The sequence below is a fragment of the Sinocyclocheilus rhinocerous genome, unplaced genomic scaffold (assembly GCF_001515625.1).
Source record: "Sinocyclocheilus rhinocerous isolate Xijiao unplaced genomic scaffold, SAMN03320098_v1.1 scaffold663, whole genome shotgun sequence".
Taxonomy (NCBI): domain Eukaryota; kingdom Metazoa; phylum Chordata; class Actinopteri; order Cypriniformes; family Cyprinidae; genus Sinocyclocheilus; species Sinocyclocheilus rhinocerous.
The window spans coordinates 830,493-843,879 of NW_015655996.1; the positions used below are offsets into that span (position 1 = coordinate 830,493).

Below are 13,387 nucleotides of genomic sequence, written 5' to 3' on the forward strand. Positions count from 1 at the left end.
TAAATAAAGAGTGTTTAAGTTTTAGGGCAACACCTTGTTTTCAGTTGGATGTTTTTGAGCTGCTTTTGCAAAATGCAAAATGGTTTAATACACTGAAAAAAAATGATGCTGAAACAATTTAAATTCAGAAATTGCTTGTAAATTTCACAATTAATTAAAAAATAATGGCAGGTAACAAACTGAATTAAATGTAACATTGAGACTGAAATAGTATTTTCTCGTCAAACATACTCCAATAAACCTTATTTTATTTACAACTTCGAAAAATCTGTTTTTACCGTGTAGAAATAAGAAAGAAAAATCCAATCCTGATTCAATATGCAAATAAATGCAAGAAAGACCAATCACAATTTAGTGCGAAAATATATAATACAAATATATATTTTTGAATGTACAGTATATTGAACATTCTATTCATGTGAGTTAATGGGTTTTTCACATTTTAATTTACAAAAATTTGAGAGCAATCGAGTAATGTTCAACGCTGACATCAGGAAACCCTTCACTGATTGATCGGTGGAGAGAGTATGCTTCTCCAATCTTGCAATATGAGCAAAGGGTTAAACCTGGAGTCGCTCCCTCTCCTTCTCTTTCTCCCTTTCACTCTGCTTTCCCTCACCACCCAGGAAAACCGTGCTCATTAACTATGCAAGAGCCGCAGCTCTCCACGGGAAAATACAGGATTAGAGAGGGCCAAGGCACTCAGTGTGTGTGTGTGTGTGTGTGTGTGTGCGCGCGCCTTCAATCCCAAAGCACTGCGGAAAACAAGTAGCCAATGGCTCATTTTGATATAACACATTAATGTTCTCTGATAAAAGGAAGGCTGATATTAATTGTATTTAAGGAGTTAAGCTTAAAAAATTTAATGATTCACAATTCAATTTCACAAACAAAATGGTCCCTTCAATGCCAAAGGGAGGTAATAAATTAATTTCTTATAATAAATTAGCCATAAAAAAGCATTAATGTATCACGATGGGTGGTACCCGTCTCCGTTGTTTCCTGTCTTTTACTTTGAGGATTATGGGAAATTAAAACCAGACAGGCATAAAGTTCCGGCCACCTGGATTTTGTGTGATAATTAGCATGACAGGAATATGTCAAAATGATTTTTGTGTGAAGTATAAATGCGTTTGAGTGATTATTTTTGTCAGTGTACAATTACAGTAGTAAACATCTAAATTACTCACAGTGGCACAGTTAAAGCGAGTAAAACGAGCAGTAAATTACTGTCCTCTTAGCATCATTCTGCTGATCATTTACAGTCATTTGTAAGAAAATGACCCAGCATGCATTGATTTCAGAATACATTTCTGGCTACAGTAATTTATTGTAAAATAATACTCTTTAATCCTGTAAATTCCTGGCAATTTTATTACAGTGTGGTTAATGCAGCAGTAGAGCCATTGGTAAAAAGCACTTTATTTTTTACGACTGGACCAGGTACAAGAAGTGCTACCAGAGGCCATTGTGTTCTGAAAGCTGCTGAGGTTTACGACTGAATAGCTTCAACCCATAAGGCTGCACTGAAAAAGTCTGCTCTTTAACCATGTTGACATGCGCTGGTAAAGTTTAAAGTGCCATTGTTAAAATAAGACTAACATGACTCACACAGGACCAGGTAATGATTGAAAAATGAATTCCTCCTGCAGCACCCCATGGAGCCACAGACAGAAACCGCATCTGAAAAGTTGAAAGTGTGCCCTGTTCTACAGTCAAAACTGACCTACACTCTTTTAATCTCCAATAAAAACCTATTTAAACGCCTTCTGGGTGAATAAAATGTGAGGGTCTGTGTGTGCTTGGGCACTTGTCTGTTCAATGTAACCGTTTTTAAAACTTTCACATTGGACTACAACTCAACAGTCAAAGCTGCATGTTTAACTCTGAATAAAAGTCTGAAATCAAGAACTCAAAGGTCCATATGGATCTCTGATTCACCTATGGATTATTTGAGCAGACAGTCAGAGCTGTAGAGTTGGTTATACAGCAGATGGTCAAAGCAGAAGGGGGTGAGATACACCAAAACAGGCTTTCAAGGAGGGGTGAGGAAAAACCCTACCCTACAGTACAAAATACTATTTCAGCCTTTCTACTAGGCCTGGGCGATAAAACGGTATCGATATTTATCGACGGTACACCTTCTTCGATAACGATATAAAAAATGTTCGATATAGTGCACGATATAGGCACGTGCTATGAGTGACGCAGACAGCACACACAAACACGCACACATGCTGAATTGAGTGCTGTGCCTGCCTGTGATGAGGAGATTGTGAATAAAACATTTGCATTTGAATGTTAGGTGTGCATCAGGGAGCGTCATCAGTGGCGCGTTAATTTAAAAATACAGTGGTTAAATTTATAATTTTTTTTCTATTGCTCTTTGTTTTAAAAAAGGTTATAAAAATGTCAATAATTATCGATACCGAACGATATGAAACATTATATCGTTGATACATTTTTTAGCTATATCGCCCAGCCCTACTTTCTACTTTAAAATTTCACCATCAATTCAGTGTGCTACTTACTGTTTCTTCTAATTAATTAGGTGAAAACTGTTTCTGCACCAAGTGCAGTTAAATTATAGTTATTTCAGTCAACTAAACAATGTTTAGAAAGTAAACCATGTGATTTTAAGCAGGCAAGATATTCTCTGAGCTGCAGCAGGAAAGTTTCTAAAGCACGTTTTTGGAACCGAGAACTGATGTGTCCATGGTAACGGCAGTTTCAGATTTTTTGGCTAATGGCGGCCATAGATACCCAAAGATGATGTCACGGCTGTCTCTCTAGGTAGTTAATGCATTGCATCATTGCTCTTCAAGAGCCCAGCCTACAGGCAGCTGTCACAAACCAGACACCATTTTAACTACTTGAACACCACAGTTTACACTACAGCATAAAAACTAGGTTTGTTTGGGTAGAAAGACCTGACATATAACCACATCATATCATACTAGTAAAAATGGCTTATACCTAAAGGAATTGTCTAAAAATATTATGTCATAATTTTCTCATTCACATGTATCTAAAAGTATTATTCTTTCTTCTAAGAAATACAAAAAAGGAGTTGACATTTTGTCAAAACTGAGTGTCAAAACGTCCATCTAACGAAAATGATAATTGGTCATTCATAATGATAAGCTCCGAAAATGATCACAAAAGCCACTTAAGTCCATATGACTTGTCTTCCAAAGCTATACGATACATTTATGTGAGAAACAGATTGAAATTTAAAGGGATAGTTCACCCAAAAATGAAAACACAAACACAAATATTGTGGCACACAAAAGAAGATATTTTGAGGGATGTTGGTAACCAAACAGTTTTGGTTTCCTTTGACTTCCATTGTATTATCAAAAAATATAATGGAACTCAATAAGAACCAAAACTTCTATATATCACTCATGTATCTTCTTTTGTGTTCCACATGTTAGAAAGAAACTCATACAAGTTTGGAACAACATAAGGGTAAGTAACTTTTCAGCAAATTTAAATTTTTGAGTGGGCTATATAGGAATAGTTCAACATAAATTAAATATGCTGAAAATTTGGCCATCTAAGATGAGTAGATGAGTTTGTTTCTTCATCTGAACAGATTTGGAGAAACTGAGCATTACATCACTTGCTCACCAATGGATCCTCTGCAGTGAATGGGTGCCGTCAGAGTAGTAGGTTTGTTTCTTACAAACACACAGCTTTTCACTTCATAAGATGTTAATTGATGGACTGGAGTAGTTTGAATTACTTGTGGATTATTGTGATGTTTTTATCAGCTGTTTGGACTCTCATTCTGACGGCACCCATTCACTGCAGAGGATCGACTGGTGGGCAAGTGATGTAATGCGGAATTTCTCCAAATCTGTTCTGATGAAGAAACAAACTCATCTACATCCTGGAGGGCCAGAGGGTGAGTAAATTCTCAGCAAATTTTCATTTTGGGTGAACTATTCCTTTAAATCATTATTTGTTGAGTTTTTTGTAGAGGAATTGTATTCCACTACAAAAAAAAAGGATTAAATCTTTCCAGCCATTTTTGGGCCACAACAAAAAAAATCATCTTTTTTAATTGAACACATTAAAAATCATATTCAAGCACTATAATCACAGCACAATGCATCACACATCCCAAACCTAAGTCTATGAGGAAATGAAGTGGAAAAGATGACAAAGTCGCTGACAGCCATACTGGAGTTTGGTGACAGCCTGGTGAAATTAATCACAGCCTAGTGTAATTAACTTGACACTAAGTTCATCACAATGTTCAGCCCCTCTGCCAGCTGCACAAGAGTTTGGCTCAGAAACCTCCTATCAGCTTGTTTGTGTTCTCATTATTTTTCTCTCATAAATGACATAGTCTTTGTGGCCTGTCATAAGCAAGACATGTAAATAAAGGTGCTTTTTTGCTATGAGAGGTTGTATAATAATCAAGCTATTTTCAGAAATTAGTACTAGCATACTGGTCATTGCATATTAGATTTAATATAGTATATATTATATACTGCTTAATTTTATGCTTATTTTTATACACTATTGATCCAAAGTTTGGGGTAGATAAGTTTTTGTTTTTGTTTTTGAAAGAAGTCTCTAATGCTTACCAAGGCTGCATTTATTTGATCAAAAAGTAAAAGTAAAACATTAAAACAGCAATATTGTAATGTGTTTTCTATTTTAATGTGTTTTAAAATTTAATTTATTCCTGTGATGCAAAGCTGAATTTTCAGCATCAATACTCCAGTCTTCAGTGTCACATGATCCTTTAGAAATCATTCTAATATGCTGATTTGCTGATCAAGAAACATTTATTATTATTATTATCAATGTTAAAAACAGTTGTGCTGCGTAAAAAATATTTCTGTGGAAATTGTGGAAATGTATAATATTATAAATGTCTTTACTGTAACTTTTGATCAATTTAATGCAATCCTCGCTGAATAAAAGTACAAATTTACTTCATATTTTACTGTCTCCAAACCATTAAAACAGCACACAATATGCAACAATAAATATTCAAAACTGTGGTTACACTGTCACAAGAAAGTTGTGATGAGTTAAGATTGCAGAAATGGTAATATATAGTAAATATATTGTATATATTTATTTTCAATCAAATTTGGCTGTTCAAACAACTAATGAGCCAAGGAACATGCACATTTCATTGTGAGATATTATTAGTAACAGAACAAATGACCTACTACAATTATACAGTGCACAACATAAATAGAATGAGTAGTATGAGCACAAAAGCAACCTTCAGTGAAACACAAAAACGTGGCAAAAAATACTCCTTTCTTCTATTATTTGGGCCAAGAAATCCCCTAAGAGTCTGAAAGCATCCTTTTGCTTCTTGAGAAATTGCCTTTGTTTTGCATAATGGATTATATAATACAGAACCGATGCTTGTAATGTTTTTGGACATTCTGTTTGTTTTACAGATAATTGTATTTACTTATACATTTACTTTCTTGGCACACACCTTTTTACCCAACATGCAATATAGGAGAGAGTTCCGCAAGGTAAAGAATCTCATTTTCCAGCAGTCAGGAGATTGGTGTGTGAGTGTGTGATATGATGAATTATTAGCGGCCAAACCTTTAGCAGCAGATGCTCATAGCTCTGACTATTTATACTCTGAGGAAAGCAGCACTGCGTCATCTAAATATTCAGCATGTAGCTTTCCAACATGGACTGTGAATGATATGATAGATCCATTTAATAATTCCACAGACCCAGCTAGCAAAAATATGCGGTGAAAAGGTTTATTTAAGTCATGATAAGGTTGTAATAACCTTACCTACATACTTAATAATATGACAAATGTTTGGTTTATTTAATGTAATAAATATATACACAACTGGATTTTGAAAAAAGTTTTAGCACGATTTCTGAAGGATCATGTGACACTGGAGCAATGACTGCTTAAAAAAAACAGCTTTGCCAGCACAGGTTTAAATTACATTTTTAACTATTTTCAAATAGAAAACTGTTATTTTAAATTGTAATAATATTTCACAATATTACTGTTTTTACTGTATTTTAGATCAAATAAATGCATCCTCGGTGAGTTTAAAAGACTTTCAAAAACATTTTATCGCAATTCTTCCATTGGTATGTATTTTTGCAGAAATGTTGCAAACATTATCAATACCTTATACTATAATTTCCGAATAAAATAATTGTATCATATTAATTTTAAAATGTAAATTTACCATTTAATAGAAAATAAATACCAGTGCTAATATGTAATTATTTTCTGAATTCAAAATATGTTATATAAGTATATAAGCAAGTATTAAACATGTAAATTGAATGTGGAAGGACTGAAATTATTATTATTATTATTATTTTTTTAATTTTACGTACTCCAATCATTTTTATAACTTCAAAAGATCACTTTTATAGTTTTGCTGAGTTGCAGTTCTGGTAATCAAAATACATAAACCCCAAAATATTAAGTGTGCAGTTTAGTTTGATTTTTAGATTTCTAGCCTCTAAGATTTTAAGGTTTTTATAATATTTTTAAAATATTGCAGTAATATAACCTAACCACATTAGTTTCATCAGGGCCTGTGGAAAACATGTGACTTTGCACAGTCCTTTTAAACTGTCCTTCTTTTGCCTCTCTCTCTCTCCGGAGAATGATGTGGCGTTTGTTAGGCTAATATAGCTGCCATGCTACATCATGTGACTGCTGCTGAGGAGAGGAAGCTAAATTAGATCAGGGTTGTCCGTCCAACAGGCAGGATTACCGCAGCCAGCAAACCAGCCAGAACACATCAACAAAGCCATTAACAGTCCAGTCCTGCCTCCCTGCCTGCTCCGCACAACCGTACCGCTGCCACTGAAACTGAGAGGCAAGGACAGAGGAATGGGGGAGGGGAAAAAGACAGGGAAATGGGAAAAGGGAGGGCCAACTTAATCTAGATTTCCCATAATCCCATGGGTGAAAAGTCAACGACTCATACTAGCTTGTATTTTCATTGGAAATCATAGGGTTTGGTTTTTGGGGAGCACAATGAGCACAACTCGGATCCAAATTAATTGCTGTCCACTGGGAACTGCAATTCATTCTTCCAAGAACTTAACATTAAAAGCCTCAATCAGGAAGACGTTTGAGAATCATTATGCCATCCATATGGACATATTTCACAATAAAAAGACAAAGCGATGCATTATGGGTACTCACCACACTATTCCCTGAGCCCCAGAACCGATGGGCTTTAGATTTTGGTACCGTTTGAGAACCGTGAAGGTGGAATCTCCTACTTCCACACTGTAGAACTGGTTGTCCACTTTGCTTTTGCTCATGTTGTAATGCTGGGCAATGTAAGAAACATCAACTTGTTTACCAAACCCCTGGAGAAAAAGATGGATGTGGAGAAAAAAAGATGAGAACATCACAGAACAGTTGATAAGCACTTGTAAGGCTATTATTAAAAAAGCACATTCATAAATTCATACAAACCTAATTGAACTTTAAACGATTCACCTCAATAGTGATATAATATAATAGTGATCTATAAGAGGTATAGATAAAACGGTTTATTGTATTTTCATCAGCACGGGATATGAAAACCCATGTAGCACTATAAAACTACAGATGAGTTCGCTTAAACGACTTGCAGATAAATAAACGATTGCAACGTGATATGGCAGCTTGATATTCAGGTCAAACCACACTAAATTAATATAATTAAATGAAATGAGGTGTCACAAATGAGTGAAGACAAACATTGCATCTATTACTATAAGCAATTTGAGAAGATGCAAGACTTTATATGTACAAGACACAATTAAGAATATAAAACATAGCAAAATTAGACTTTTGTAGGTATTGTGCAGTGTTATTTTAGTATAAATAAGATACTATTATAGTTTTTAATAATAATAATGTCAAATTTTCATTTAAAGTTTTTTAGTTTATATATATATATATATAACTAAAATAATTAAAATGAAAATTACACACACAGACACACACACATATATTTTATAAATTCGTTCTAAAAAATTAAAAAATTAAAAAATTCAGCATGTAGCCTATTTATAGTTTTTATATTATTGTGTTGTTAGCTTAGCAACATGCTAGCATCAAAATCTACTGGAATCAATTCTGAAACAGGTCTCCTGTTTCGCAATAGAGCTGATACACTTTTAGGGATATGAAACACACTTGGTTCAGGAGTCAGTTTCAGACACACTTATCTGAAGTGACCACCAGTACACTTACTACAGTGACAGTCCCTGTGGAGTACACAGAGGTTAAGTGTCTCGCTCAAGGACACAGTGTTGATTCATGGATCCATCTTTATGGGATATGAACCTACAATCTTTTGGTTAACAGAGCGAATCTTTATCCGCTAGGCAACTCTACTGCCCTCTTGACCTGTGATCTGTACGTCTCACAAAATGACTTTCTGACAGGTGATGAGGATCATTTAAGGCCCAAAAGAAAGAATGAAGGACAAAAACCCAAGGGACATATAAAGTCAGTTTTGCTGTGCTACTGTGATTACTTCAGGGAATAGATACTTTATTTCATATTTAGATTAAGCAGAAGGAAGTTTCATTACGTAAAACCATCATTATTATATTCTGATATATGAATGTCTATGGAAGCTTGTTGGGCCATTGAATAAAAAAACAAAAGGGGTAACTGCAACTTTTTCCCCCACAATCCCGAGAAGAAAACTCAGAATTGTGAGATATAAAGTCACAATTACAAAAGGGGTAATGCAACTTTTTTCCCACAATCCCGAGAAGAAAACTCAGAATTGTGAGATATAAAGTCACAATGATCATTTTTGCAAGATGTAAACTCAGAATTGAGTTTATGTTTTGCTATTTTGAGTTTATATCTCGCAATTCAGAATTGTGAGAAAAAAAGTTACAATTACCTTTTGCAACCTTTTAAACTGTTACAATACAAATCAGGTCAATAAAGTTATATTGTCACAAGTCAGTCAATCTAGAGACCAGAATTTAAGGAAGATGTACATCTATAAATTGAATTTAAAGGGATAGTTCACTCAAAATCATCAAGTACTCACCCTTATGTCATTCCAAACCTGTATTTGTCTATTTAGTGAAAGTTAATGGAGTGCAAAACAACAATAAAAATAACAATTAGACATTTTGTAATATCTTCTTTTGTGCTCCACATAAAAGACCTGTGAAAGTCATACAGGTTTGGAACGACATGAAGGTGCAGTAAATAATCACAGAATGTTCATTTTTGCCTGAACTATCCATTTAAAGCCAACATGGATTGACATTTACAACCCATTTTATTTCCACAATGTGATATATTTCAGAGTTCAAACAATATTATGATAACTTTGCATGAGAAACATGCTGAAATGTAAGTCATTATACAATAAAAAAAAGTCACTTTCCCAGAAAAAAAAGAAAGTCTGGTTTGCAGCAACACAAGTAAACGATTCAGAATATCTTTTTTTTTTTCCTTTAAGTGATTTTAATTTGAATGATGCATCTGTATGACCACATTGATTTTAGAAAACACTTGAATGCTTATTTAAAGTGATCTTAATGCATTTTGGGAAACCCAACTCTGAATGGCTTGGAAAGCTGCAATGAATTGATGCTGTAAGCTGTACAACTTCCTTAAGGGCCCAGACATGCTGTCCCCAGTATTTGTTTTAAACAATGACACATCCATAAGAATGACGGACAGAATGGAAGTGAATGAATACTCTACCTTTTAATTTACCTGTATGGAACACACACCTTACAGGTCAAAAGTTTTGAATTTTTGAATTATGAAAATTGTATTTGTCTCTTATACTCATCAAAGCTGTATTTACTTGATTAAATGCAGTAAAAACAGTAATACTGTGAAATATTATTACAATTTAGAATAACTGTTTTCTATTTTAATCACACGATCCTTCAGAAATCGTTCTAATATTCTGATTTGCTCAGTTACTAGTGTGGTACTCAATTACTAATAATGGTTGTTATTATTATCAATGTCAAAAACAGTTTTTTGCATCTTAATCTTTTTGCAGAAATCATGATACATACATTTGAACAATTCTCTTATGAATAGAAAATTCATAAGCATTTATAGAGTCGTGATTAAAAACTGAATGAACAAATATAGTAAGAATTTTATATTGAGGTAGCTAGATATTTGCTTTTTGTTCCGTAAAGCTCATTTCATCTTCAAATGACTTGATTTCTCAAGATGTTTTTTGGCAGATAATGATATGTGCTAAAAGAGAGAAAGCTGAGATGATAAACAACACTTTTTCCTCTTCTCACATCTACCATCTTCGTTCGGTCTCAAAGCCCCTGCCCTGTGGATATAACGGCTCTCGGCATTTTTCAGATTTTTTTTTTAATCTTCCATACCCTAAACTACTGCATGGTAGTTTCCACAAAAATGTTAAACAGCAAAAACTGTTTTCAGTAATGGCAATCATAAGAAAGTTTTCTTGAGCATCAAATCAGCATATTAGAATGATTTATGAAGGATCATGTGACACTAAACTGAGTGAATAAATATAGCAAGAATTTGATACTGAGGTAGTAAGATATTTGCTTTTTGTTCCGTAAAGCTCATTTCATCTCAAAATGACTTGGTTTCTCAAGATGTTTTTTGGCAGATAATGATATGTGCTAAAAGAGAGAAAGCTGAGATGATAAACAACACTTTTTCCTCTTCTCACATCTACCATCTTCGTTCAGTCTCAAAGCCCCTGCCCTGTGGATATAACGGCTCTCGGCACACTGAGGATCTATGCATTAACTGCGAATGTGTCTGAGGAGAACGGGCATTGCAAGAATAATCAGTGTCATCCAGGAGTCAAAGACAGTATGCTAATTCGCGTTGATTATTTCTTCCGCCTGCTCTGCTCTGTTTCCTGTTATTTATTTATTTTTTTCCCCCCAAGGGATGAGGAAGAGCTTTTGGTAAGCACTGTGCACCCTGCCTTTTAAAGATCCTGAAGCCCTGTGGATAGGCGTTAAATATTCATTAGTGTTTTCCAGATTTCATATCAGCCAGCAGTAACAAAGGGATCAATCCATATGGATGCACAACATGTGGGTCATTTTAACAGTATGAAATGTTTTATTTATTTATTGGCTATTATTACTGATTTCACTCAGTGTGAATGAAAAAAAAAAAAAAAGAAATTCAAATATATATTTATGAAGTGATATAAATTTATAAGTAGAAATATTTTGATAGTTCGATAACAAATAAAAATCAGACGTAAAGATGCATTAAATTGTTCAAAAGTAACAGTAGAGACTTATAAGGTTGCTCATATAATGTTGACGTTTAATGCTGTTCAATGAACTGCATACTTATTAAAGAATCCTGAAAAAACGTATCACAGTTTTTACTAAAATATTATGCAGCACAACTGTTAACATTGATAATAATAAGTAATGTTTCTTGTACAGCAAACACACATTTCACTCCTTAATTACTATTTTCGCTCATTATTTGCAGTGTGAAGTCAGTCGTGATCTAATAACAGTGTACACTTCTGATCAATACAGAGGCTTCTTATAAAAACAAGCAACCAGCATTAGAAGTGTGATTACTTTGCTGCTTTACCACAAATACTTCATGCAGCTGATATCACAAGTGAACGCCTTTCACACATTCAGCTTTGTCACCGATTTAAAAATGACAACAAAGTTTTAACCACATTTAATCAAAGCAATGTGTTTTTTTATGTTACAATACCTTCTTAGAGTGAAAACATTTTATATATTGATGCAGCGCTCATGAATAATGAATCTCGCGATTCATGTCCTCATTTGTTTTGTAACTCTTCCTTCAAACCAAAACGATTGATTCAAACATTCCGCCAGTCCGTTACCGTGGCGACAAACCAATAATTGTCAAGTCAAGTCAAGTCACCTTTATTTATATAGCGCTTTTAACAATACAGATTGTGTCAAAGCAACTGAACAGCATTAATTAGGAAAATAGTGTGTCAATAATGCAAAATGACAATAGTAAACACTCATTTTTCAGTTAAAGGCAGTTCATCATTGAATTCAGTGATGTCTTCATTCAGCTCAGTTCAGTTTAAATAGTATCTTTGCAATCATTTGCAATCAAGTCAACAATATCGCTGGAAATGAAGTGTCCCCAACTAAGCAAGCCAGAGGCGACAGCGGCAAGGAACCAAAACTCCATCGGTGACAGAATGGAGAAAAAACCTTGGGAGAAACCAGGCTCAGTCGGGGGGGCAGTTCTCCTCTGGCCAGACAAAACCAGCAGTTCAATTTCAGGCTAGCAAAGTCACATTGTGCAGAGGAATCGTCTGGTTCCTGTGGTCTTGTCCCGGTGGTCGTCTGAGACAAGGTCTTTACAGGGGAATAACATCTGTATCTGGTGTTCATCTAGTTGTCCTGGTCTCCGCTGTCTTTCAGGGCTGTAGAGGTCCTCTCTAGGTGCTGATCCACCATCTGGTCTGAATACGTACTGGATCCGGGTGACTGCAGTGACCATCTGATCTGGATACAGACTGGATCTGGTGGGTTGTTTCAGGGTTGGCATCATCTGAGGTCCTCTGAGGGGTTGGCATCATCTCTTCTCAGGTGTTCTGGATCCAGACTGAAGCTTGTGTAAATCCTAGTTACCACGGGATATCAATCCCGTGGCAAAAACAGAGAAATTGTATAGAAAACAAATGAATTTTCGAAACTTCCCAGTCTTGAGATGCTGGGAAGTTGCTGGAAGCGGTTTTCTGCATCACAAGTGGCACCAAACAGAACTGAAAAATAAATAACACTCTCAAATGATCCCCCATCTGCTATTATTTATAAAAACAGATAGCCCCGCCCCCAAACTGTTTTTGATTGGCTAACGTGTGGCCTGCTTATCAGATTTTTTTTTTTGTCCTGTTCTCAGATTTCTCACTTATTTCAATAATATAGCCATAGTCATTTTATGCAAGCTACTCCAAAAACCAGGTTTAAAGTCACATTTTAACAAATTTACTTTTAACGTTACTGCTGGGAGAAACGAAGGTCTGAATCAACTGAACCAACTGCTTCATAAAATGATTCCCTTTTTTTTTAATCACTCGAAACTCCACAGGCTGGCAGTACCTGCTGGTCAAAACAGTCTGAATGCAACGAAAACATCTATGACATCTTTTACAAACCAATTTCAAATGTTTTCACGAAGCTGTAATCTATTAAAATGTTATCTACAAATAATTCAAGTATCATTAAAGGGTTAGTTCACCCAAAAATGAAAATTCTGTCATTAATTACTCACCCTCGTGTTGTTCCAACCCCGTAAGACCTTTGTTCATCTTCGGAACACAATTTAAGATATTTTTGATGAAATCTGAGGGCTCTCTGACCCTCCCATAGACAGCAAGGTAACTACCAC

At 34.9% G+C, this 13,387-nt stretch overlaps 1 protein-coding gene across 8 annotated transcripts in view; it reads right to left on the reverse strand.

Moving 5' to 3' along the window:
• The window catches only part of LOC107719076 (mitogen-activated protein kinase 10), a 44,989-nt gene extending 35,236 nt beyond the window's left edge, over window positions 1–9,753 (reverse strand). For 5 of the 8 annotated variants that reach the window (XM_016526392.1, XM_016526390.1, XM_016526391.1 and 2 more), the window contains exons 1-2: window positions 9,719–9,753; window positions 7,187–7,356 (exon numbers count right to left, since the gene is read on the reverse strand). In XM_016526392.1, coding sequence (XP_016381878.1) covers window positions 7,187–7,308 — 122 coding nt within the window. In that variant the 5' untranslated portion in view covers window positions 7,309–7,356; window positions 9,719–9,753. The remainder of the gene's footprint in view (window positions 1–7,186; window positions 7,357–9,718) is intronic. The other 3 variants (XM_016526395.1, XM_016526394.1, XM_016526389.1) reach the window with 1 other exon arrangement.
• Between the last annotated feature and the right edge of the window lie 3,634 nt (window positions 9,754–13,387).